The sequence below is a fragment of the Rhineura floridana genome, chromosome 1, assembly GCF_030035675.1.
Source record: "Rhineura floridana isolate rRhiFlo1 chromosome 1, rRhiFlo1.hap2, whole genome shotgun sequence".
Classification (NCBI taxonomy): domain Eukaryota; kingdom Metazoa; phylum Chordata; class Lepidosauria; order Squamata; family Rhineuridae; genus Rhineura; species Rhineura floridana.
The window spans coordinates 158976886-159003375 of NC_084480.1; the positions used below are offsets into that span (position 1 = coordinate 158976886).

General features: G+C 44.5%; 1 protein-coding gene across 2 annotated transcripts in view; it reads left to right on the top strand.

Moving 5' to 3' along the window:
* The window catches only part of LOC133390753 (tetratricopeptide repeat protein 39A-like), a 43398-nt gene that overhangs the window by 2116 nt on the left and 14792 nt on the right, over positions 1–26490 (top strand). Inside the window, exons 2-12 of one of the 2 annotated variants that reach the window (XM_061640003.1) lie at positions 1544–1639; positions 4220–4351; positions 4832–4899; positions 5442–5509; positions 7098–7162; positions 9006–9105; positions 20683–20748; positions 22724–22832; positions 23818–23885; positions 25290–25349; positions 26326–26487. In XM_061640003.1, coding sequence (XP_061495987.1) covers positions 1544–1639; positions 4220–4351; positions 4832–4899; positions 5442–5509; positions 7098–7162; positions 9006–9105; positions 20683–20748; positions 22724–22832; positions 23818–23885; positions 25290–25349; positions 26326–26487 — 994 coding nt within the window. The remainder of the gene's footprint in view (positions 1–1543; positions 1640–4219; positions 4352–4831; positions 4900–5441; positions 5510–7097; positions 7163–9005; positions 9106–20682; positions 20749–22723; positions 22833–23817; positions 23886–25289; positions 25350–26325; positions 26488–26490) is intronic. The other variant, XM_061640013.1, reaches the window with a different exon arrangement.

Sequence of the window (26490 nt, forward strand, 5' to 3'; positions counted from 1 at the left end):
GCTCTTTGCCAGGAGAAATTGCTTTTCTTTATTCTGTACTACAGAAGAAGATGCTTCTCTCTTGATGGCCTTCTTGATAAAGTTTTTTCTTGCATGGTGTGCTAGGTAGACATTTTTGTCTCCCCATATAATCCCCTTGTGTTTATCTTGAGTTAAGCAGCACATTTAAGACTGTTTGCTGAACAAAAAATGGTTTGTCTGCATCCCCAAATTACAAGCATGAGGGACAAGGGAAACTAAACCCAAATCCGTAATGGATGTCCTTGTTTCCCAGGTCACATGTCCTGCCAATCATCATTATTTCAATTGTATCTGCTTTCACCTCCGTTGGTTTGCCTATATCAATTTCCTGAGCCAGAGCTAGCCCAAGGCATTTTTCTGCCTGAGGTGGAGCACCAACTGGCACTCCTTGCCCCGCTGTCCCTAGCCAAGATGCAGAGTACTCAAGGCTGGTTAAGTTGTGCTGGCACCTGAGGTGTCAAATCCCACATGATACTAAATAATAATAATACAACAATAAATTGTTGTTGTTGTTGTTACCACCACCACCACTACTACTACTGTTATTATTATTATTAACATTTTGCTGCCCTTTCATGACAACCAAAATCTACCTCATCCTTCCTAATGGCTGGCTTGTCACCCAACCATGTTCAGATGTTGAGTAAGCACTGAGTCAGTATCACCTGGGGGGAGTGAGAGATGCCACTCAGTGGCAAACCTCCACCTGTTCTTATCTACCAGTCTCATTTCTACACTGTTCAGATGCTTCAGGTTTCTCATTGCCTTTTGGGCAACCTTTAAAGTGCTTATTTTGATTGTAAAATCTCTAGAGATCTTGGTCCCTAAATACTTCGGAGACTGCCTTCACCCCTCATTCCAATTGGTTACAGATAATCAATCATAGATGCTCTCCAGACTGTGTGTCACTGTACAACAAGGATGAGGACTTATAGAGAGGCATAGGTAGGGGCTTTCCCATAACTCCTTTCTTCAGGAGACCCTCAAACCTTCTGCGTTTTGCTGAGCAGTTTCCAGATGAGCTTCCCTCCTTAATGGCTGGAGATTAGGAAGTTGCCTTATATATTGAGGCAGACCATTGCGTCCATCTAGCTTGGTACTGTCTGATACTGACTGGCAGTGGCTCTCCAATATTTGGGGCAAGGGCCTTTCCCAGATCTAAATGGAAATGCTCCTGATTGGACTTGGAGCCTTCTGCAAGCAAAGCAAGAGCTACAGTCGTTCCCATCAAACTAATCCAGGAAACCTCTATTAGTCTGAACATTACTGTTATGAATATCTGAAGTTGTTAGTGTGAAGTGAAGTAAAGGCTGCTGGGCCTCTTGGGGCTGAACATGCTTTCTGACCTACAGTTCCAAAGCTCCCTCTCCCCATTAGGGAAATTATTGCCTCCTTTGATGGCTGGCCCTTCGATTAAGTACAAGAGGCCTCGTGGCCTATGCCTGGTTAAGCTAACCTAGTTCTCTCTCTCTCTCTCTCTCTCTCTCTCTCTCTCTCTGCTTGCTTCCTTCCCTCCCTCCAGCAGCTCCCTGGAGGCTGCCCTGGCTGAATGCACAGAGGCACTGAGCTGCTTCCTGCGTAACCAGTTCAGCGAGAGCCTTGAGATGCTGCAACCCAGGTGAGTAGGGAAAGTGCCCAGTCCAAGCATCTTCATGGAGGGGAAGGCCAGATCCAGGACTCCCCCTTCCCTCCCCAGTAACCAGTCAAGCCCTCTTTCAGAACTCTTTGCCTGGGAAACCCAAACGGTGTGACTCATAGCTATGTGACTGAAGTTAGTCTGTGGGACGGGGTTGAAGGAGGGGAGTATGCATAGTGGGATTAAGTGCGTTTGAAGGAGTAGAGTTGATTTGTGCACTCTATTAATGTTTTGAACTTGTAGTCATCTTTTAAAGGTGTGGCTGGAAAACGGGAGTTGAACTAATTCATAATAGTAAAATACTTAAAAAATAATAATAGTGGAAGAAAAACAACAGAGAGGTGGGGTTGTTAGGAGGGACTGGAAGCTTTGCACATGCCCTGACCATTAAAAGCCCCATTTAGGCACCATTGTTTCAAATACTTTGCCAGAAACTTTATATTGTTTCATGTGTGTTTCTATTTTTGAGGGGAAACATTCCCAAGTTACTCTGGCTTCTGCAGAGAAAGCTATATTTTGGCATTCTATATGCCCACTGCTAAGCAGCTACCTAGATCCTTTGAGAAGTACCTCTGCTGCTAGGTTTCTTAAATTAGCTTTGCTGGGACGAGGGAGGGATTATGGCAAGAATTAGTGCCTAGCAATCAAGTATGTGGACCCAACCCTTAGTCACTGAGTGCCCACTCTGCTCCAGTTCTCTTTATGGATTCTGGTGCATTAGGAGATTAATTAAAGAGGGGCCATACTTATGCTGGTAGCTTCTGTCACTGAGGCTGGAACTAGGCGAGGGACATGTGACTGTCACTGAAAACAGCAGCCTATCTGCTCTGCTGTGAGCTTCTCTGCCCCCTCCTCTCCTTCACCGGCTGCTTGTGTGGATGGAGAAACTTATAGTGCAATGTGACGTTACATCTTGTGCTGGGGGAGAGAAGGAAGAGAGATGTTTTAGTGGCAGCCAGATGACCCTTTTAAGGTCTAGTTCCAGTTCAGTGATTAGGAGAGGAGAGATACTTAAGATGGGCACTTGAAATTTAAAACAAAAATTATAAACAAAAATGGGGGAAATGGCTTACTGTAATCTTCATGGTACAAAACAAAGGGCTTGGACTAGAGCACGCTCTAGCATTTGGCATTCTGGAGGAGTTGCAAAACCCATATATTTCACATGGCCTTTGGAAGTTAAGATGAATACAACGACCATAGCATGTAGCTTTTATTGGTTGCCCATGGCTTTTTTTTAATGCAGTTTATAAAATCTGGGAAGTTGTTCATTACTGTGCTTTAAATATTGTTTTATTCATGAAGCTCCCTGGGTGACTTTGGGCCAGTCACTGCCTCTCAGCCTCAGAGGAAGGCAATGGTAAGCCACGTCTGACCGCTTACCATGAAAACCTCATTCATAGGGTTGCCATAAGTCAGGATCGACTTGAAGGCAGCCCATGGAGGAAGCTGCTTTGAGTTTAGGAAAAGCAGTATGCAAATATCTTAAATAGTAAATACTGTGCATATTAGAAGATTGAGTTTTCACCTTTTGTCTACTTGTTGGAAAATAAATGCTCATAAAATTCAAAGCCCTTCATTTGTGTGAGTGATTGCTCCTGTCTTTGCTAGCAAAAGCAGAGGAAGAAAAACAGATGAAAGGGGGAGCTCTGCTTTTCCTAAGAGCAGAAGAATGGCACTGAATATTGGTGCTCGAGCCTGTTCCTGTGTTAGGAAGGCCTCCTTCCTAGAGTTGTCAGGTTCAGGGCCTGAGACTGATCCTGTATCTTTAGGAGAAGAGAAAGTCAGCCAAGTGCAGGTGTTCTTGCAGTACTGTAATGGGGAAAAACCACAAGGTGGGATTCTCCCTTCCCCCTGCCCAACTTTTAAAGATACAGAAGACCTCTTGGAGGCCGCAACCAAGAGGTCTTCTGTATCTTTAATTGTGCAGGAGGAAGGGAGAATCCCACCTTGTGGTTTTTCCCCATTACAGTACTGCAAGAACACCTGCACTTGGCTGACTTTCTCTTCTCCTAAAGATACAGGATCAGTCTCAGGCCCTGAACCTGGCAATCCTACTCCTTCCTGTCCTCCTCTCCCATTAAAAGTAAACTTTTGTTCCCATGAAGCTTCATTCGTAACTTAGGTATGTAGATTTCAGCCAGTGGCATCAATGAAATTAAGTTGGTTTGAATCCTTGTTCATGGATTTAACTCAACAGACAATTGAGCTATATCTGTGGATTCAACCGCAGGAGATTCTTAGTTTAGCTGAGGACATTCCAAAATCTTCAAGCTTTAACTCTTCATCTTCTTGTGACTTACTGAGGTAGGAATGCTATGTCTATTTCTTTGTTTGCTGTAGAGGTAGAAATTGATTTTGACTTACACATGAGTGAGTTCAAATGGCTCCCCCCCCACACACACATTTTTCCTTATAGAGTCTTGGTAGTTGGGCCATTTGAGAAACCTGGAGGAAACAATGCAATCCTTCCCAGCTGTTGTCTTAATTAAAAGAAACTATACTGCCTTCAACTGAACATCTTTCCTTTTGCTGTGCATTGCTGATGATCTCTTTTGTCAGGGCCAAAGAGAGCATGTATCATGCCTTAATCTATGCCACCATCCTGGAGATGCAAGCCATGATGACCTTCGAACACGAGGATATTGTTCATGCTGGGCATACTATGAAAGAGGCACAGGAGATCTGCCAGAGGTGGGGACTGGCCAGGGTAGCTGTCAGGGTGGGGAACAGGATCTGCTTCTGTAGCCTTAGTATGGGACACTTCTAAAGGGAGGCTGGTCGTTTTAAGGCAATTAGAGTTGTTTCTAAATATGGGATGCTCTCGCCTAAAGCCTAACCTGGCTGCATCGCTTGTGGGTCAATATTTAGTCTTCTCCTTCTGACCTAAGTTTGGGATTTAATACTCTATTCCAGCTGTTTACAGAGGAGAAGGAAATCTTGCACTGTCCTGTCTTCCCTTTCTTAATTTGAAAGTGGGGCCATGAAGGTTGCTGGGAGAGTGAGACATGGGGAGTTGGGTGAACACAGGCTTAGAGGAGGGGAGCAGAGAGATGTTGGGGGAGACAGCACAAAGAGAATGCCCCATATGCATTCTTAGGGGCTTATCCTGGGGTTAGAGGAGGTTCAAAAAGAGGAACCTACCTGAGCATCTCCTTTTGGTTCTTCCGATAGGTTTCGGAGGAAAAGCACTGTGACCGGTTCCTTTTCCAGTCGGCTAGGTGGAGATGCCTGTACTGAGGGTGAGAAGAGTTAGAGAGTGGCACTGCTGGGAGTCATGACCGCTGGATGTTTTCTTCAGTCCGTGAGGGGTGGGAAGATCTAGTGCATTTCCCAGAGACATCTGGAGGCAGAAGGTCAGACCATATGGGCTCCTGTTGGGAGGAAGGGTGGGATATAAATCTAATAAATAAATAAAATAAATATATGGACCTTGGATCTAGTACAAATATCCTTACATTGCCTCCTGTGGCCTGTCTTGATGTGGCCACATGTTAGCTTGTGGAAAGGAACAGCAAGTGTAAGGTGATCTGAGGAGGGCTCCCCTTAGTGGGTGATCATCCGCTGAGAGAACCTTCATTATTGGGCTGTGTTTAAAAATATTGTAAGTAAGTAAATAGTCCAGCTCTCAGACATGAATAAGGAGATCCAGGGCATTTCCTCTTTGGGCTACGACTTCCATTATGGATATCAGGTGGATGTGTACATGCAAGAGTTGGGCAGTGGAGACATGGTTAGGAACTCTGTGTGCCTCCTCTGAATCTATGCCTTTCCCAATTTACAGAGGAGCTGCATGCTGAAGTGTGTTATGCAGAATGCTTATTGCACCGGGGGGCCCTCACCTTCTTGCAGGTAAGGGGAGCTCCTCTCCCTTGCAGAGCGCAAGCAGCAAATTCTCTTCCATCAGGGCAATAGTTTTCAAGTGGAGGGGCAGGATCCCATGGCAGGGAGGGTGCAAGTCCCAAAGAGGGAGAAGATCTTGTAGCAGGTGGAGCCAGAAGCATTTTCCTTTCTCCATGAGAGATTTGGCATTGCAATCTCTCACACTTCTGTGCTAACCATGGAAGCTGCAAGGTAACAACTCCTCCTCCTCCTCCTTTCTCTGATTGCTCGGTTTTAGGAGGGATTGTCTTCTAGTCCATGTTCTAGGTCTCTTGTAATGGCAAGAGTGCCTTTGCCCATTTAAGACTGGTGCGCCAGCTGCGCCCGTTCCTGGAAATGCCTGATCTGACTAGGGTGATGCATGCCTTAGTTGCATCCTGTTTAGACTACTGTAATGCGCTCTACGTGGGGCTGCCTTTGAAGACTGTTCGGAAACTTAAACTGGTACAAAGAGCTGCAGCCAGAGTGTTAACAGGGGCTGGTTACAGGGACCATACAACTCCCTTGTTACAACAGCTCCACTGGCTGTCAGTTTGTTTCCGGTCACAATTCAAAGTGCTGGTTTTGACCTTTAAAGCCATATACGGCCCAGGTCCAGGCTATTTGTCAGACCATATCTCTCTGTATAAGCCTGCCCGGGCCCTGAGATCTTCAGGAGAGGCCCTTCTCTCAGTCCCAACACCCTCGCAAGTGCGATTGGTGGGGATGCGAGATAGGGCCTTCTCGGTGGCTGCTCCTAGGTTCTGGAACTCCCTTCCTAGGGAGGCACGAATGGCCCCCTCCTTGCCATCCTTCCGTCGGCAAGTAAAGACTTTTTTATTCCGACAGGCTTTTGGGATAGAAGGTGTTTAGGATTGGGCTTTACAAGGCTTGTTTTATCGTTTTATATTATTATTTGTATTATTTTAAATTGTTTTTAGATTTTTAAGTGCCTTTTAAGGTTTTAAGGTTGTGCATTGTTTAATTGTATTTTAATTGTATGTTTTTCTATGTTTTTAACTACATGTAGTTTTATTTGTAAGCCGTCCTGAGTTCCAGTTTGGAAAAAGGGCGGGGTAAAAATAAAGTTTCATTCATTCATTCAATATTGAATTAGTGCCCCAGTCCAGAGATCCATACGTAACACACACCACAGACTCCATACATGTGACTGTAAGCAAGGCTCCTGTATGCTGCATTATAGGAAAGCTACGCAAGAACAGGTGCTGCAGAGAGCAACATGGCTGAATTCCCTTCGTCCTCAGATAAGCTTCCACTATCTGTGCTAGAGATGGGAAACCCTCCAAATGCTCTTGGTCTCCCACCAGCCATAGCCAGTATTCATGGCTAATCGGCAGTGATGATTGGAGCTGTAATCTAACAGGTTCCCCATTCCTGATGTATATCAAGTTTGGGGCCAGTGTGCCAAGGCACCCCCTTGTGCTTCACCCTTGCAGTGGCCACCTGTAATGGATGCCTGTATTAAATTGTTCCATACCAGAAATGGCATCACTTAGATGTAAAGAACTGAGTTATCCTCCTAAGTTGGGGGCTTTTCAAACTTGCTTTCTTCTTTCAGGATGAAAATATGGTGAATTTCATAAAAGGGGGAATCAAGGTGCGTAGCAGCTACCTAATTTACAGGTGAGTTGTGCTGGCAGGGCTGGAACAACAGAGCAGGATTTAGACACAAGTAGTCCAAGGTGGGAATGAGAAGCAGCTCCAGTGAAGAGTACAAGAGGAAGAAGGGCCAGGGCACCTGGATTCCATGCCAGGTTCATAAATGGAAACTTTTGTGGGTGAATCTGCACATGCAGAGAAATTCAGGTGATCCAGAGTCCCTGGGACCATACAATTTCTGGTTGCAGAGTGTGGAAACATATGTTTAAATGTAGCCTCACATCAAAACTCCCTGTATGTGGAATACTAGCATGCCAAGAAGGTTTCACTCTAATCTTTCCCCTGGCTTGCTAGTTTTTTAAATTATTTATTTATGGCATTTATTGCTTAATTATTTGCATTTTCTATGTTGTAGGAGGGGTGTGTGTGCATAATTCTCTCCCCCTCCATTGTAACCTAGAATGGCACAGTCCCAGGAATATATTCTTTTTCTTTGAGTTGTAGATCAGTAGAGGAGTGAGAGAGAGAAGAAGCTGAGGGGTAGTTCCTGTTTGAGTGTTCCAGATGCATCCAACAAAGTGTCAGGAAAGCACTTCCAATTTTTGGAGAATACATATGAATTTCCTCTCAAAAATGTTGCTGAGAAACTGTCTGTAACTGAGAGGAGAGGAAAGAAATACCTACTTCCTGCCAGATTAGCAATGGACAGAAATGGCCATTATTATTATGAATTGCCCTCCCTTTACCAATAGGTCCCGGGGTGGGTTACAAAATCTAGCATACAATATTAAAAAGAATTAAAACACATTTAAATTACAATAATAGGTGGTTTCTGAAAATATACATCTCAAGAGCTGAAGGCCAGGGTAAAGAGAGTATTCACCGAAAACTAGCAAAGGTGCCAGACACACTTCTGCAGGGAGGGAATTCCACAACTGAAGGGCTGAGGGTGGCAGAACTGCCAAGAAGGCTTTCTGTGCTGATCTTAACACCTGAGGAGGTCTGCAGGGAAGGAGATGGTCTCTGAGATACTTGGGGTCTAAGTTGTTTAGGGCTTTAAACACTAACATGAGCACCTTGAATTGGGCCTGAAAATGAAGTGGCAGACAGTGCAACTGTTTCAGAGCAGGGGTGATATGAGTTCTAAAAGGAACCCCAGCCAGTAATCTGGCTGCTGCATTTTGGACCAGTTGAAGTTTCCGAGTCACCTTCGGCCCACATAGAGCACATTGCAATAATCCAATCTGGAAGTTACCAGAGCATGGAGTACTGTGGCCAAGTCATCTCTGTCCAAAAGGGTCCGTAACTGGTGAACCAGCTGGAACTAGAAATAGGCACTGTTAGCTACCAAGGCAACATGAGCCACCAGTTGAGGAGCAACCCCAACCTATGAACCTGCTCCTTCCAGGGGAGTGCAATCTCATCTAGAACAGGCACTCTTCCTATCTCCTGGACTTGAGAACTTGGAACATAATGCTTCTGTCTTTTCAGGATTCCGCTTCTTGACAATGGGCAAGAACATCTCTGAAAAGCCCAGATAGCAATATTGGTGACCATCCAGGACACGATTGCCTTCCTGGACAAGCACTCGCCTACTCTTGGTTGGCAGTCTCTGAAACTTGGGTTGGAGGACTGAATCCAGGACCTGGTTCATCTTTGCCTTAAGGCAGTGGTCTTTGGTGCATTGCAGGGAGGGAAATGCATTTCCTATTCACTTGTATACCTTGTCATAACAATGAAGGATCTTTGAACTGTGTGGCTTGAGGCCAGGGTGGGAGAGGCACCACTTCTGGACTCCTGGGTTTTGTGTTTAGTTCTGGGTAGGTAAGGGTGCAATGGGATTTTCTAAACCTTCTTACATTTTCAGGGAACTCAACAGTTTCATCCAACCAAATCAATTGCCAGCAAGCTCTGCTCGTGCTCATCTAGAAGGGGGAGTTGCACTGGGCGTTGGTGCCTTCAACTTGGTGAGTTATGCATTTCCACAGCAAGTATAAGGTCAGAGAAGAGTTACAAGCAGCAGTCTATTGGTGTTCTTCAATTGGTTTTGACGGTCTCTTCCATCTCCCACCCCAAAAATAAGTGTAGGAAGGAAAGGCACCCTCTCCAGAGTCAATTTCCTTGAAAGAAGAATGCTGGATCCTTATGATGGCCGTATGAATATCTATGCCGGGATAGCCAATGTGGTGCCCTCCAGTTGTTGTTGAACTGCAACTCCCATCATCCCTGACCATTGGCCAAGGTTGCTGGTGCAACATCATGTGGAAGGGACCATGTTGCCTATGCCTCATCTGTGCATTTGTAAATGTACAAGATGAGGAGGGATAGTTTGGAAGAACAGATTACTGATAGTGCTAAGCTGGCGCAAAGCATAATTACTTGCACACCCTGATCTCCAAAAAGCTTAGATCACACCAGTTTGTCTTTCATGCTTCAGTTTCCTACATCTAGAGCAATTACCTGAATTTTTTTCCAGAAAAGGACCACAGCCCACAAGAGGGCTTGAGACAACGAGGTTGGCCTGGGGAATCCCTCTGGAGTCTAGTTCAGGTTTCTCCAGTACTCTGGATTATTTTGACCTTTTTGTACAGTTGCATGCAAGGCAGCCATTAGAGCTTTGTTCCAATTGTAGTGCATACGAACAGACAGTGACCCAAATGGATGGAGACTATCCTGGATTCAAAGTTCGATATACATTAATTTGTTTGCACAACAGAAGATTTTCATAAATATCCAGTCACTGTTTGTTCACCACCTTACCATTGTTTGTTTGGGAATTTCTTTTATACAAGCTATTCTCTATCTCTGGCAGAAATTCAACAAATGATGACCAGGCTTGGCAGCAAACAATTATTTCTGCTAGGTAGCTGAAATATAGGAGGAAGGGATATAAATTTAATAAAATAATAATAACAACAGCAACAAGCACATGCAGAATGCCTTTCCCTTTCCACTGAGCAAGTTCAACCAGCTCCCCTCCCACACTGCAGAACAGAAGACTTGAATCCTTGAACATCCATCTTTAGAAATTAAACTTAGCCTCCAGCTCCCTAGTAAGTACTTCATAGTTCATGGGTGGGCAGACCTCTGTCTTGGCACGATGAGGTTTTATTACAACCTGGAGAATTACCAACCAGAGCAAGACCTAAAATGGTAGCAGATGGGGTGAGATAATAAATCTAATACAACTCATGAGCCATACTCTGGGGTGATCTGTGTATACAAGTATACAACTGAGTTATTCGAAGGGATTCCAACATCAGTCCCCCACAGCCAATGACTGGCAGAACTGTACAATAATCTGATCAAAACTAGCGAATTAAAACTGATGTTTTATAAGTGAGAAATATAGAGTGAAGCCCAAAATCAGCCTGTGGGAGAGTTCAGATGATCATGCCTTATTTAGTCAAGATGTAAATGAGCTTTTTGTCCAGACCTGTAGACCCTTTGCATGAACTGACAAACACACACGCAGGAAGCCATCAATTAACTATATTTTCCTCCTGGTTTGGAAGCAATGGGAAGCTATGGTTAATAGCTTTGAAACAAGCCAATATATTAAGCCACAGTTTGAACAAGATTTAGTCTCCTGGCTTATTTTTGAGGTTGTTTCCTATTTCATACAAAAAGGAAAATGATATTGAAGATGTCTGGTCTTTGCTGGCTCATGCAAAGAAGTTATGTGTGTGAGGAAAAAAAGCTCATTCATATCTCTGCTTTTCAGGCTAAGAAATTATCTTTCAATAGCAGAATTTTTATTTCGGTTGCAATTTCTAAGGGACAGTAAGCTGTGTCAGCATCAATTAAATTGTTTTAAAATTTTTTTAAATTGTTTTAAAATTTGTATATTTGTTTTTAATGTTTTTAATTGCTGTAAACCGCCCAGAGAGCTTCGGCTATGGGGCAGAATATGAATGTAATAAATAAATAATGGGGTCCCATTTTAGAGGTAGGTAACACTGAGGTTCTAAATGAAGCATAGGGTTACTGATGAGCACATTCTCAACCTTGCTATTTAAGTAAGAAAGACAAACAGCTTGAGTTTATGCATTTTTACTCTGTAACTATGCACTTTCAATGTAAACAAACAAATTCAGCACAGTGATTGTGAGTCTTACCATCAAGAGCTGAATGTTGCTATTAGTACCACACATCAGTTCTGTTGAAAATTACTATGCTTGCAGATGTTTTTAAATATAACTATTGTCAGAAGTTTTCACATTTCATTTTAAAATGGTTGCAAGCTCCCACATTAGGACAAGGCAGTTTCTTCCAACTGAAGAATAGTAAGACTTTTTCTTTGGCCTGTAACCAGCCATTCAGCACTGGTAAGTGTAGGGTTTTTATGGCCTATGGGCAAGGCTGTCTAACCTAGCAGAGGAGAGGTATCCAAACAGACCTCCTTCATTGTGTCTGTGTCATCTTTGGATTAGGGTTGCCAGATCTCCGGCAAACGGCCGGAGTCTCTGGCCCCGCCCTTGCCTTTCTCACCTCCGGCCAGAATTGCCTCCATGTTGTGTAATCTCCGGTTTTTGGCTGGAGTCTCCGGTTTTGGGGGGCCCCTCTGGCTAGCACCCCTTAATCTCCAGACTCCCAGCTTCGTTTTAAAAAAGAAAGTAAGTTTCTAGGTGGTCTAGTTCCCGAGATATACACCAAAACGTCAACTGCCTCCCCCGCGTGACTTTTTTTTACAGATCCTTGCTCTAGCCACAACTCCCATCGGCCCAATCCAGTGGCCATGCTGGCTGGGGCTGATGGGAGTTGTAGTTTAAAAAAGTAACTTTTCAAAGCTCTGGCTGTAACCCCGCCCTTTCAGGATTGTAGCCAATGAAGCCAGAGTTGTGACTTGTTGATCCAGGCATGCCTAGGCTCAACGTCAGAAAATGGTGGCTTTAAGATTTTTGCAGTGTGCGTAAGTAATATGGCTTAATGTTTTTTTTCCTCTTCTGTCCAAGAGTCAGACCATGGGCTATGAAATATGAAAGTATTTAATCCAATATCTGCTTTTCTGGGAGTAAAGCAATTTCTGGAAGTAAAGCATGTACCTGGAGTAAACCCCATTGAACTCCATTAGGACTTACTTTTGAGTAGACACAGTTAGGATTGTGCTGTAAATTAATGGGACTTGTGAGTAAACATAGCGTAGACTTGTGTTTGTGTTGTAAATCTTTCTCTCTCCCTCCAACCCTATTTTTAAAGAAATTAGGCAGGGTTTATCACAGTTTTCATTATGTAGGAAACTAATACTGATTTTTTAAAAAAATGAATGAAGTTTATTTATTTATTTTTATTTATTTATTATTTGATTTATGTCCCTCCCTTCCTCCCAGTAGGAGCCCAGGGCGGCAAACAAAAGCACTAAAAACACTTTAAAAATCATAAAAACAGACTTTAAAATATATTAAAACAAAACATCTTTAAAAACATTTTTAAAAGCTTTAAAACATTTTTTTTTTAAGAAAAGGTTTAAAAACATATTAGAAAGCAATTCCAACACAGACGCAGACTGGGATAAGGTCTCAACTTAAAAGACTTGTTAAAAGAACAAGTTCCTTATCACTTCAGGGTACAGTTTTCCCTGGTTGAGTAAGCCCCATTGAATACATTGGGACTTGCTTCTGAGTAAACAAACATAGGATTGCACTATAAATATCTTTACAGGTTGTATAAATAATAAACATATTTGATAGTCATGCTTATATAACTATTTTCATAGAATCATAGAATAGTAGAGTTGAAAGGGGCCTATAAGGCCATCAAGTCCAATCCCCTGCTCAATGCAGGAATCCAAATCAAAGCATTCCCGACAGATGGCTGTCCAGCTGCCTCTTGAATGCCTCCAGTGTTGGAGAGCCCACTACCTCTGTAGTAATTGGTTCCATTTGTTGTATGGCTCTAACACAGTGGTTCACAACCTTTATGAGCACGCGACCCCCTTTATAAGCTGAAAAAAATTCATGACCCCCTCCCCACAGGGAGGCGGGCTGGCTGCCAGGAAGGAAGGAGGAAAGCAGCCTTTCTGTGCAGCCTTGCTTCTTTTTGCTTCACAAAAAGCCCTCTCCTCTCATTCTAAGTAAGGGCGCTGTCAGTAGCGGCAGTGCAAGGAGACGGGAATCAGTGATAGTTATCCCCTCTTCTTCCTGGTAGCTCCACCCTCAGCCTCCTTTGGCATCTGCCATGTATTTTATAGGCAGATGCCTGCCCTTAGTGCGCCTGAAAGATGCTCTGGTGCTTCAGCAAAAGGCCTCCCCTCTTGTTTAGAGCAAGGGGGAGGTGTCATTGGCAGCACCAGTGGGAAGCATACAGTGTCGAGGGAGTAAAGACTTCTTTAAAAAATAATAATAAACAATTCATTTATTTACTGTTCACGGCCCCCTCTGGATTACTTCGCAGCCCCCCTGGGGGTCCCGACCCCAGGTTGGGAACCACTCCTCTAACAGTTAGGAAGCTTTTCCTGATGTCCAGTCAAAATCTGGCTTCTTGCAACTTGAGCCCATTATTCTGTGTCCTGCACTCTGGGACAATCGAGAAGAGATCCCGGCCCTCCTCTGTGTGGCAACCTTTCAAGTACTTGAACAGTGCTATCATATCTCCCCTCAGTCTTCTCCAGGTTAAATATGCCCAGTTCCTCCAGTCTCTCCTCATAGGGCTTTGTTTCCAGTCCCCTGATCATCCTTGTTGCCCTCCTCTGAACCTGTTCCAGTTTGTCTGCATCCTTCTTGAAGTGCAGAGACCAGAACTGGACGCAGCACTCAAGATGAGGCCTAACCAGTGCTGAATAGAGGGGAACTAATACTTCACTCAGTGGCACCTGGTTGGCCACTGTGAGAACAGGATGCTGGACTAGATGGGCCACTGGCCTGATCCAGCAGGCTCTTCTTATGTTCTTATGTTCACTTGATTTGGAAACTATACTTCTGTTAATGCAGCCTGATATAGCATTTGCCTTTTTTGCAGCCACATCACACTGTTGGCTCATATTCAGCTTGTGATCAACGACAATTCCAAGATCCTTCTCACATGTCGTACTGCTGAGCCAAGTATCCCCCATCTTATAACTGTGCATTTGGTTTCTTTTTCCTAAGTGTAGAACTTTGCATTTATCCCTGTTGAATTGCATTCTGTTGTTTTCAGCCCAATGCTCCAGCCTATCAAGGTCATTTGAATTTTGTTTCTATCTTGCACGGTATTAGCTATGCCCCCCAATTTTGTATCATCTGCAAATTTGATAAGCATGCTCTGTACCTCCTCATCCAAGTAGTTAATAAAAATGTTGAAGAGCACTGGGCTCAGGACCGACCCCTGTGGTACCCCACTCGTTACTTCCACCCAGTTTTGTCATACTGTGTCCCAATAAGTATCTGATTTCACACTATGGTTGTACAATACTTCCTTTACATTTTAAGTATGCCTTGGGGTAGTCATGGTCCTCCATTATTTTCATCCTGAGGGGCAGATAGGCTGAGAGATGGTGAGTAGCCCATGGTCACCCACTACAGTTTATAGCTCATTTCCATTTTGAAAAATTAATTAAAACAATTTACATGCAGGCAAAATTTATTAAGTGGATTCACACAATACGTTTAAAGCACATCCAACTCGCATTTAAAGCGCATGACTTCCCCTAAAGAATTTTGGGAAGTGTCATTTCCCCCTCACAGTTATAGTTCTCACCGCTCTTAACAAACTGCGGTTCCCATGATTCTGTGGTGGGATTCATGTGCTTCAAATGGGTGTTGAATGTGCTTTAAAGGAATGGTGTGGATCTGCCCTAGGTATGATGTTCATTCAGGAGTGAATTGAAAAGAACAATTTTAAAAGATACTTCTTACTCTTACTCATTTCTCAGACCTCTTTCTGAAGGGTCAAATCTGTAAAAACGTTTGGAGCAGCCACGTTAAAAGACAAGGGCAGGGTATTCCAGGCAGGGGGTTGCCCACCCTGCTTGGATATGGATGTCTTTGCAGAAGAACCCTAGTCAAGGTTTACCAACAGCACAGTCCAAACTATGTCTACTTAGAAGTCAGTCCTGTTGAGTTCTATGGGGCTTAATCCCTTAGTAAGTGTGTTTAGAATTGTAGCCTTCAGGAGCATCCATCTTTATTCCCCAAAGCTCCCATCTAACATCTCCACAACACTAGGCTCCTTTGTCTCTGCAGTGGCCTTCTGGTGACTGCCCTGGCCTGATGGCACTTAACTCTTCTTGCTGAAAACAAGTAGGCTAGATTAAATGTTCCCTACCCAGGCTCCATCTTTTAGCTAAGATTTCTATTTTAATTTCCAATCAGATTTTTTTTTTAATTGTATGCTCCAAGCAACTGTGATTGATGCTTAATGTATCATGCATAATGACATCACTGGGGCCCGGTTTTGGGATGCTTCTGACCTGGCAACCCTACTTTGGATGCTCCGTGCCAATTAAGAATGGGTGTTGAGGCAGTAGGCCCTTTGTTGGTCTGAATTCTTGACCATGTCACCCTCTGGAACAGGCCCTGCATGTGGGGATGCTGTGCGGTCTCCAAGCCTAGACTTGGGAGAAGCTGCCTGGCCCCACTGAGGTGAGGAAGAACAGAGTGAGCCTCTCAGCTCATGGGACTGCCGTTGAACAGCATTGTTGACTGCTTAGTGCACAAACACCATGGGGATCTCATAATGGAAAGCAACACGGTGGTTTCAGTAATGGGAAGCAACACAGTTTTATTGCCCTCGTACACATAATCAAACATGACTTTGTATTTAATGAACAAATTTAGCAATTGTAATATGAACACTTGGGTCATTTTGTTTACTGTTGTCAATTTACATATTTAAACCTGCAGGCAGGGCCTGTTTTTTTTTTTAAATAGGTTCAGCACCTAGAACTTAGGAGACTTATAAATAAATAATAATATCAGACATGACAACAATCCATCAGCTTTGTATCAAACCATAATATAGGATGGAAGTTAGATTTTTTTAAAAGTGGGTTCAGTTACAGAGTGGTGAGGAGAGCATGGTATGCCCTAGAGAAGTGAACTTTTGCAATCTCACATTTTCCTGATATACCATTTTTCTGTCACTCAGAATTTTTCTGTACATCTCAACCTTATGCAGGTCGGGATTGTGTGAGACAGAATGCTACTCCATACAGAAAATATTATTTCACATAGAAAACTAGTCTGTCAAGGAGAAAGCTAGGCTACAAACCTCACTCACATGCTAGCTTTCTATAGACTGTTTCCAGATGTGAATGATTTGCTAGTACCCAGTCAGTGCTGTTTTGCCTTAAGCTGGAACAGCAACTCTGCTTCCAAACTTCTACCATGAAGTGGACCGCCCCCCTTTCCTCAGTCCCAAACATTAAAGAAGGACAATGTTCATTGGGACCGTTGTGTGAGGTGGGAAGGGTTACATACACCCATCGCATTCACTGCACTGCTGATTATTATCTGTTCTCCCCACTCCAATTTAGGGAAGGGAAAGGGGGGAAATTATACAAAGGCTACGTGCACACTAGTGTCCCTCCAAAGCAGCAAAAAGGTCATTTTGTCTGGGTGCAGTTTGGAATTAATCTGCCTCCAGCTGCACACATCTTTATTGTTTGATTAGATACATCCAGCTCCACTGCTAACGTCAGGCTTGCTAGGACTGCCCACAGCAAAATGTTTCCACTGGACACACCTTTGCAACAGGTTGATTGACCACACAGTTTTGAAGTCAGTGTGAAACTGGCTTGAAGGGAAAATGCATCCAATCTCAAAAATCCCAATATTGGGTAAAAAGGGGTGGAGTTTGACTGACATTGTGTGTCACAGTGGTTCACAACAGAGAGGTGGAGATGCACTGAAACTAGAATAACTGCAAGTGTGTTCATGGCCAAAGGGAAGGGTGAACGGGACAGAACTGATTTCTAGAAAGAAGACACAGACCAAAGTGGCTAGACCTGAGGAATGCCTATACTGTCCATAACTAGTCAGAATAGCATAGGCCATCTATGCCTGGGGAAAGTGCACAGCTGTTCCATTGAGTTAAAAAAGTTGGATTTTCTGATCTTGTCATGGGAAGTTTTGGGAGGAAGGGATGCTGAACAGGGAAAACATGAAACACAGGTGTGTGTGTGTGTGTGTGTGTTTCATGATGTTGTGGTAGATGCCTCGTAAAAAGTGAGTGAATAAAACCTGGCTCTTCCACAGTAGATTCACCCTACTGTTTGGGGTTGATTCTTGGTGGTTGTTTTTTAGTAGAGGAGCACTGAGTTATAAAACCTTCTGCCTGCAGTCGGTACAGGTCAGGCATTTACTATCTCAGGGAGAACTAGGCCAGAGTCTCAACCCTATTTGGTATTTATTGGGAAAGACTATATATCACAATAACAAAGGACAGTTTTGAAAATGGCAAACAGAGTGGTATGCCTCTGAGCAGGATCAAAATGCTTTGTGTGTTTTCCCACAATTCCCCAAAAAGGAAGTCTTGGATAGCTTCCTTTCCCCACCCCACTCCTTTTCAATAGCAGAAAATAGTCATTGGGGCATGTCAGAGGTAAACCGTCACAGGAGCAGTGCACTGAGCTGGCAGTGTATACAGTGAAGAAGTCAAGTGTTTTATTGCTGGAATCAAGGCATACATAAACAGCTGGCAGAGAGGGATGGTGCAAACTAGTAACTGGAATTGTTCTTCTATCTGCAGCAGTCCACTAAGAATAGAGTTCAATGCCCTCATGTTCTACATAAAAGTAAAGGTGTCCCCGCACTTGTAGTGCAAGTCATTTCCGACTCTTAGGGTGACGTCTTGCGATGTTTACTAGGCAGACCGTATATATGGGGTGGGATTGCCAGTTCCGTCCCCGGCCTTTCTTTACCCCCCAGCGTATGCCGGGTACTCATTTTACCGACCACGGATGGATGGAAGGCTGAGTGGACCTCGACCCCTTTTACCGGAGATTCGACTTCCTCCTTCCGTTGGAATCGAACTCCGGCCGTGAGCAGAGCTTCGGCTGTGTTACCGCCGCTTACCATTCTGCGCCACGGAGGGTCTTTCATGTTCTACATAGACTCTTTTAATTTGGACATCAGAACTTACTTCTGGCTGTCTAATACTCTGTATTTCTGTGACAAGTAGTGGAGATTTTTGAATTTCTTCCAAGGAGATTGGCTGGCATACGAAGACAGATATTTATTTTGACTATTTATGTATCACTTAATTACAATTTTTGCTTAACTCAACAATACAATAAAGATGAAATCAGTTAAAACTATAAGATCAGAATTCATTGAAAAGGCCTGCTGAAATTAAAAAAAAAATCTTCAGTAGGGAGGGGGCCTGTCTGATCTCAGCTAGAAGGGAGGTCCATAAAATTGGGCCCAAAATAATGACTAAATGCACGGCTCCTCATGGATATGAGCCGTGCATCCGAGCCATGGGGAGCAACTAAAGTGACTCTCTTATAGATCTCAGTGATGGGGCAGGGGTATAAGGTATTCAGTTGGTCGTTGAGGTATCCTTAGACCCAAGTTGTTAAGTCTTGCTAATTAACATGGAGGGCTTGCACCTGGCCCAATAACATGTGGACAGCTAGTGAAGCTTTTAAGCCACATAATTATGTGCTAACAATAGTCTGTCCCCATCAACAGTCTAGCCACAGCATTCTGCACTAGCTGGAGCCTCTGAACCGGGTTCAAGGGTAGCCCCACATAGAGCACATTGCAGTAATCAAGTCTTGAGGTTACCATTGCATGAATCATCGAGGCCAGACTATCCCTGTTCAAGAACAGTCATAGCTGGTATACGAACTGTACATGGTAAAACACACTCCTAGTCATTGAGGCTGCCTGAGCATCCAGCAACAAAGATGGATCCAGGAACACCCCCAAACCTGTTTTTTCAGAGGAAGAGCAACGCCTTCCAGAGCAGGCAACTGACCAGTCTCCCGGCCATGGAAATCACCCACCCGCAGTGTCTCTGTCTTCCCAGGGTTCAAGCTCAGCTTGTCGGCCCTCATCCAGTCTACCACTGCACCCAGAGAATGGTTCAGATCAGGGGTCACCAACCTTTTAAGACCAGTAGGCACATTTTGAATTTTGAGAGAGAGCTTTCCCCATAATTGTATTTCCATATTAAAAAAGGTTTAACTTGTTGAATTTCTGCCTGCCATACAACTGTTAAAGGCACAAGAACTCTGTTTTCTCCTCAGTCTCAACCCTAAACCAAAGCCTAGGCTACTGTCCTGTACCCTCTTACCTTAGAGTAAGCCCCATTAAGCACAAAGAGACTTACTTCTGAGTAGGCATGTATACCATTGTACTGTAAGTTAGCTATACAGTGAATTCTTACTGAGTCCCTGGTCATGCCGAAGCCTCTCTGCAAAGTCTTCACATTTGCCTTTGGGGGGGGGGATTCTTTTAACATCCACCTGCATTTGTTGTGTAGTAGTACTTGCAGAAAATAACGTCTAGGGACTACCTGACCTCAGACAAACCCACTACAAGAATCCATGAATCCTGCTTCCTAGGGCAGACTATGAAGGGCAAACTACAGAGATTTCAAGAACTAGAAAATAAGACAGAAGCAGGAAAAGTGCACTAAAGGGGAGAAGGAAACTGCAGCTGTTTAAGCCCCCCAGGGATTTCTGTTGCTGTGTGTCCAAACAACTCACGTGTGAATAACAGAAATCGCTAAGCAGGGCACCTGCACAATTTGCTTCATAACAAAAATGAGAGCTAAGAGTCTGGGGCCCTTTGCAGGCGTCATGGTGCCCATGGGTGCTACATTGGCGACCGCCGTTCCAGATTAAGTACAGCCTCTCCTGCGTATAACCGCTTTCTCTTGTTATGGAGAAATAGTGCTGTGTGTCATCAACATACTATTTTACCCCCAAACTCCTAATGACTGTCCCCAGTGGCTTAATATAAAACAGCTTTGGGGACTAAATTGTACCGAGCGGCGCACCACAGAGCAAGGACCATGGAGCCGAAACACTGAATACCATCCTGTAGGAAAGATCGGAAGGAACAGGACTGCTGTAAAACAGTGCCCCCCATAGAGGATACCATGATCAAGGGTATAGAAAGGAGATGTAGAAAGCTGCATCGACTTGAAGGCACATAACAACAACAAAGGGTCCCTAACATCGGAAAGAAAACAACAAAACCCAAAACAAGACCCATTTTTATATTTTATAGTTTAGGTCTGATTCGATAGTATAGTTATACCAAATCAGACCATTGGTCCATCTAGCTCAGTAGTCAACGCTGACTGGCAGCAGCTCTCTGGGTTTCAGGCAAGATTATTTCCAAGCCCTACCTGGAGATGCTGGGAACTGAACCGGGGGCTTTCTGCATGGAAAGCAAGCACTCTCCCTCTGAGCTATGACCATTTCCTCTAAGGCCATGGGCTTCAACAGGTATATTGGTGGGGAGGGGGTGGGGAGGGGGTGATCCACAGGGACATCTGACTTGGGGTGGACCTCAAAGGGGGAGTGTTCCACCTTTAAAGAAGTATTAAGTCCAGGCAGAGGACGTATTGCCACAAGTGCCTTTGTCATTCATGTTGATGTCTTTTTTCCACAGACTCTCTCTCTTTTTCCACCTCGGATCTTGAAACTTCTGGAATTTGCGGGGTTTTCAGGGGACAAGGTACAACTGCCTGCCTCAGGGGTGTGTGTAGTTTTGGGAGGCACAATGTGGTGTGCTGGTGGACATGATATTTCTAGATAGGAATGCTGCTTTGTGAAAAGTCAGATCATTGATTCATCTAGCTTAGTATTGTCTACTCTGATTGGTAGCATCTGTCCGTGTAGAGCAAGGTCTTCCCCAGCCCTGTTTTCCGAACTGATTTTCCCTGGAGATGCTGTGGACTGAGCCAGGGACCTTCTATATAAACACTTGTCCAGGGGCTCTTCAGTCAGGGAGATGCTGGCGTTTTTATGCATTTGAGATTTGTGGAGGCTTTCCTAGGGCTCAAGGCAAGCAACTACCTCAGTTATTTCCTCCTTCCTCTAAAGCAGGGATAGCCAATATTGTGTCTTCCATATGTTGTTGGACTTAAATTACTTTCATCGCTGACCATTAGCTATGCTGGCTGAGACTTCTGGGAGCTGGAGTCTATCAAAATGTGGAGGGGTCACCACATTCTAAAACAAGCCTGTAAAGTGGGCAGGTACAAGACCTTTCAATGTTTATAGGGGTACAATTGAAGTAGTGTGTGGTCTGAAAGGTGCATCCCAGGATCACTTGCAAAGTCATGGGAGATGTTTTGGGGTACTGATAGGATAATGCTGTACAGTTACTTGGGAGTGGCAAAATGTCTTGAGCTGGCACCAGAACCAGTACAGTTCATTCAGAATAATAATGTAGTAGTCAATTGATTGCTTTACTAGTGGAATTGCACTAGGAGACTATGCTGTTCTGCATGGGATCTCATGTTCTCCCAGACAGACATTAATGTGGAGGCACAAATCGGAAGACAAAAAGAGGATTTTGATTTGAATCTAGAATGTTATCTTTTCATAGTCTTTGTACACACTCAGACTTGCAAGACCTGGATTGGATAGATTGGTCAACAGCAGTGGGAACTCAAATCCTGCAGCTGGTATTCCTCACCTCCTTGACCCAGAAGCTGCCCCTTTACTTTCCAGTTCAAAGATGTAGAAAATGTCAGCAGCCTGATGGCGAGGTGGCCTTAGGAACCATTTGGTGGTGTTTCATCCTTCATAGTGGTGTAGCGGTCATAGGTGTTCCTAGTGTGCCTCTATACTAGCTTGTTCCTGGGGAATTGTTCTGGTGAGGCTGGATCTGCTTATCTAGAGATCTGTGCTGAAAGAATCTCACATGGCTGTAAGCACCAGAATGGAAATGTGAGTGGCAAAGCATTCAGGGATGAAGGTTCTCGGCATCACTTTCCCACTTGGGAAAACCTTTGCAAACAGGGGGAAAGAGACATCTGTCTTGGCTGTTTTCACTTGTCTAATAAAACCACCAGGTGCTTTCCCAACATGTTTTGCCATGCCAAGTGACCATACTGTACCAATCTGAGAAGAGTGTTGCAGAATCCGTTCTAATCTGTCAAAAGGTGATGGAGTAAAACCCTTGTACTGTGCACAGTCTCTGAAGAGTTGTGCCAAAGCATCCTCTTGTTGCTGTTAAAAAAGGATCCTGGGATTGCTTCATGAAATATTTCTGACCTAAGTTGACTATGTAGTTTCTCCAATTGGGCTGGCCTTGAACATCACAGTTAAATCAATTTTGACATGGCATGTAACTGTGTTCCACAGGGAGCTCTTGGGAATATTCCCTCAGTGCATTTGCACACTCAAGCCTAACACAGAAATGAAAGGAGGCTATTTGTACACTGTTCTCAATACATTGGTGTATCAGCATTTTCCAGTGGCTGTGATTTTGCTTCAACTCTAGCTCTTTTGTTTCAGCTCTGTAATACTATCAGCTGTATTACGTATGTATTTTACACACAGAGCGAGAGCGAGCACTATGCATTTAGCTGGCTAGGAAACCATTGGATCTATTGTCTGAGGCCACCTGGGTAATCCATTCTTTGCTGTTTCTTCCTACTCTCTTTCTACCCCCCCTTATTTTAATTTCTTTTTCTCTGCAGGATCATGGCCTGCGACAGCTGCATCAGGGGGCCACCACACCCAACCTCCGGGCTCTGCTTTGCACAATGTTGCTCCTTTGCTACTATACCTTCCTTACTTTCATCTTAGGTAAAATCTTTTCTCCATCTTTGGGGAGCAAGACAGAAAATGGTGGCCTTTCAGTGGGTTGGTGACAGTGAGGGTCAGGGACGTGGAATCCCTTTTCCCCACTTGGGGGGCTTTTATTTTGTGTCTTAATTAGGAATAATTGCTTCTGCTCAGTGAGAGAACATACAGCAACTCCTTCCCCAACTGACTCATGTCAGGTCGTTGGGATCTGTGCAGATTATTCTGATTACAGAATTTGGTTTGTGGGGGAAATGCGGGAGGGCACTGAGGGTACAGGGAAGGAGGGGTGGAATTCTAACCCTTCTGATTGTGGCTGAACTGAACAGTGAGAAGTGAGGGATGGAGATGTGTCATGGTGAAGTGTGAGCTGTGAAGTCCTCCACCTTGAACTCATTAAGCTGTCTGTAGCAAGAAAGCAAGCGCTCTGTCTCTCGTGTGGGGATGGTAGCGTTGGTCTGCCTTATAGGTGTAAAGATTACAACGCACGAGAAACATTTTCAGCGCTTGAAATGCTTGTTTTTGCATTAATTAATTATGTCTAAAAGTGGGGGAGGCGCACCACAGTTTGGAAGCAAGAGGGATTCAGTGTAAGCCAGGTGGCGATCTTTGTTCTGGCAAGGGGCCATGGCTGATAAAGTGGGCTGTGAGTAGGAAGGATGGAGACAGAAAATGGGGCTGAAACTTTCCCCCTTTTGGAAAAGGCTGATTTCCCCTGCTGGTCCTGATCCATACTCTGGATAAAGTGTAGCTTCTTGGCTGGGCGTAGGGTTGGGGCTGGCCTGGCTGCTCAAGTCACCCAGTATTTTGAGGGGTAACCATGAAAAGGTGCCCCCAGTCTCCCTGTGACCATTGCAAGGGATCCTGGAGCAAACCTTTTGGGACACATGGCACCGCAACATACTGTGACCATGCTCTGATTTGGGCCATCGGGGGAGAGGGTGCCTCAATGCGATTAATTCATCCCTCTTTCTGTGCCTTCCCCCAGGGATTGGTGAAGATAATTTTACAGAGGCAGAGGCCCTGCTGAGTCCATACCTCACTCGCTACCCTAAGGTAAGGGACCATATGGATGCATTGTGGGATGCTGCAGGCCTTACAGGTCCCTTGTCTAGTACCTGTGCTGTCGAACTCTCCTCCATAGAGACCTTACTAGAGCCTAAAGAAATAATTTCTTGCCTCATGCTCCTAAGAGGGACCAATTAAGCTTCCCGTGCCCTGCTCTGAGGCTGCAGTGTGGTGCTCAAATTACAGTGGGGCTGGGGAGGGGCACAGTCCCCTTAACTTTTCTGTCAGTCCCCTTCGCTGCTGTTTTCAGAAGACTACAAGGCTACCCATGAATTAGCTAAAATTGGGTGCAGTGGTGGAGCTGGTGAATTTTATTAAGGGGTCCTCTCTCGTTCACCACCCCTCTTCAATTTGAGTACTGGTGCTAGAGACAGCATGCCTTCTGATTCAGGGTTTTTGCTATATTAAGATTGCGCTCTTTCTCTCTGTTTCCTTCTGTGCCTCATGTTTTTTCAAGTTTTTTGGCTGATTCTGCATACTCAGTGGAATGGAGTGGTAGAATGGACTACCATTTTGGACTGCAGGTGGGGGAATAACTCCCCCCCCATAATTGTTCCCTGTATATACATCTCCCTGTAAGCAGAAATCTAGCACACCAGGGAGACAGAAATGGGCTAGAACCTTCGTACTGGCTTTTTCTTTGAAATGTGTTTTTTTAATGTATGTTTTTTAAAAAAGAGGGAGCATTCAAAAATGGCCACCTGCTGCCTATTTGTTTCACCTCAAGACTCTACCACATCATTCTGCTGCATGTGTAGACAGGTCCACATCCTCTGTTGTAGCTGGGATGGAGTGGGGTGAATCTGCTATAGGAGTCCCCGTGTCTGGCCTTTGTGTTCCCCTCTGAAGTTGCATGTGACAGATCCTATACATCAGACTTGAAGTTTTTAGAGTTGGGTGGGAGTTTCTCACTGTGCTCTGCCTTTTTGATTGTTGCATTGGGGGAAAAACCTAATCTTTTATTCTTGGCTTCAGAATCTTAAGGACGTGGGCCTAGATCATCAGAGATGGTGTATAAAACACCTGGCAGGTTCCTCTCTGCAGTTATGGTGTGCCTACTAAAGAGACCTCTGAAATCCTAAGCTGGGTCCCCTGCCACCTACTGTGAAAAGGTTGCAGATGCCCACAGAGGCTAATTGCTTTGGGCCCAGGCTGTTATGTCTTCAGGCATGTGTTGTTCCCCTCACATCTGGTGTGGAAGATATATGATGGACAAATGGGAAATCAACTGTGTGTGTGTGTGTGTGTGTGTGTCTGTGTGTGTGTGTGTGTCTGTGTGTGTGTGTGTGTCTGTGTGTGTGTGTGTAAGAAGTGCCCCTCCCTTGGTCTGAGCATCATGTGTGTTGAGCTGTTCCTCCTCCTCCATGTCTGAGCTGTCTTTCCATCTTGCAGAGTGCCATTTTCTTATTCTTCTCTGGGAGGATAGAGGAGATCAAAGGAAACATCAATGAGGTGAGAACCTTTAACTAAGCAGGGGAGGGTCCAGGAGGAGAACCTCTGCTATTATGTCTCCCTTGTCTTGGGATTGTATCTGCATCAGCGTTTGACCCTCCAACTAACAACGTTGTTAGTTAGTGCTGCAGGCTGGTGCTGCGGGCACAGGATCAGTTCAAGCACTTTGTTCCTGCCTGGGGAGTGACTCTTGCTCTCTTCAGAATTTTATCCAGAGCAGGTAGTTTCTCACACCTGTGTGGGAATTTACGCTGTCTGTGTATTGAGAATCAAGCTGCTTAATGAAATACGTAAAATCAATTCAACAAGGCTGTGGAGAGATGTCTGAGAACATGCAGCCTGTGCTCACAAAGGGATCCAAATGCCTGTATGCAAAAGGTGGGCCCCTCCCTGATCACAACTCCCTTCCTAGTACCTTTTGTGTTTGCCCCTCTTGTCCGTCACTTAACCAGACCAACTGCTGCTTGCTGAAATGGGAGGTGGGGGAGAAGATAGGGATACCATAACCCTGAAGCTTAGAAAATCCTCATACCAAGATCAGAAAAAAGCATTTAAGTGTGTGTCACGTGAGCTCAATTGTGCGTTGGAAAGAAAAATGCATGTAATGTGTATTAGTGTATATTTGTAATGATTCACAGTACTCTTAGAACAAAATATTCTTTGTGTACCCCCAAACAGTAGAAATCTTACTCAGCAACACCTCTGGCTTCTGAGATTTTCACAGACATTTCCCTTCCACTATCAAACTTACCTTCACAGTGATAAGGGCTAGAGATTTGCGCTGTCTCTCACTTTTTTTTAGGAAGCAAAGATTCTCACACACCCTTCATCATAGCCACCCCGTAATAAGGCTGAGAATCCTGCTTCCAGTATGAAGCCCCTACCCCACGCTTCCCAGTAAGAAGCGGTGAGGTGCCCCTGCCCTCCTCCTCCTCCTCTGGGCTAACTGGGATTTGGCCTCTTCATCTCTGCTCAGGCCATCAAGAAGTTTGAAGAGGGCTGCTCTGCCCAGCAGGCATGGAAGCAGTTTCACCACATGTGCTACTGGGAGTTGATGTGGTGTTTTGCCTACAAAGGAATGTGGAAAATGGCCTACTTCTATGCAGACCTGCTGAGCAAGGAGAATCGCTGGTCCAAGGTG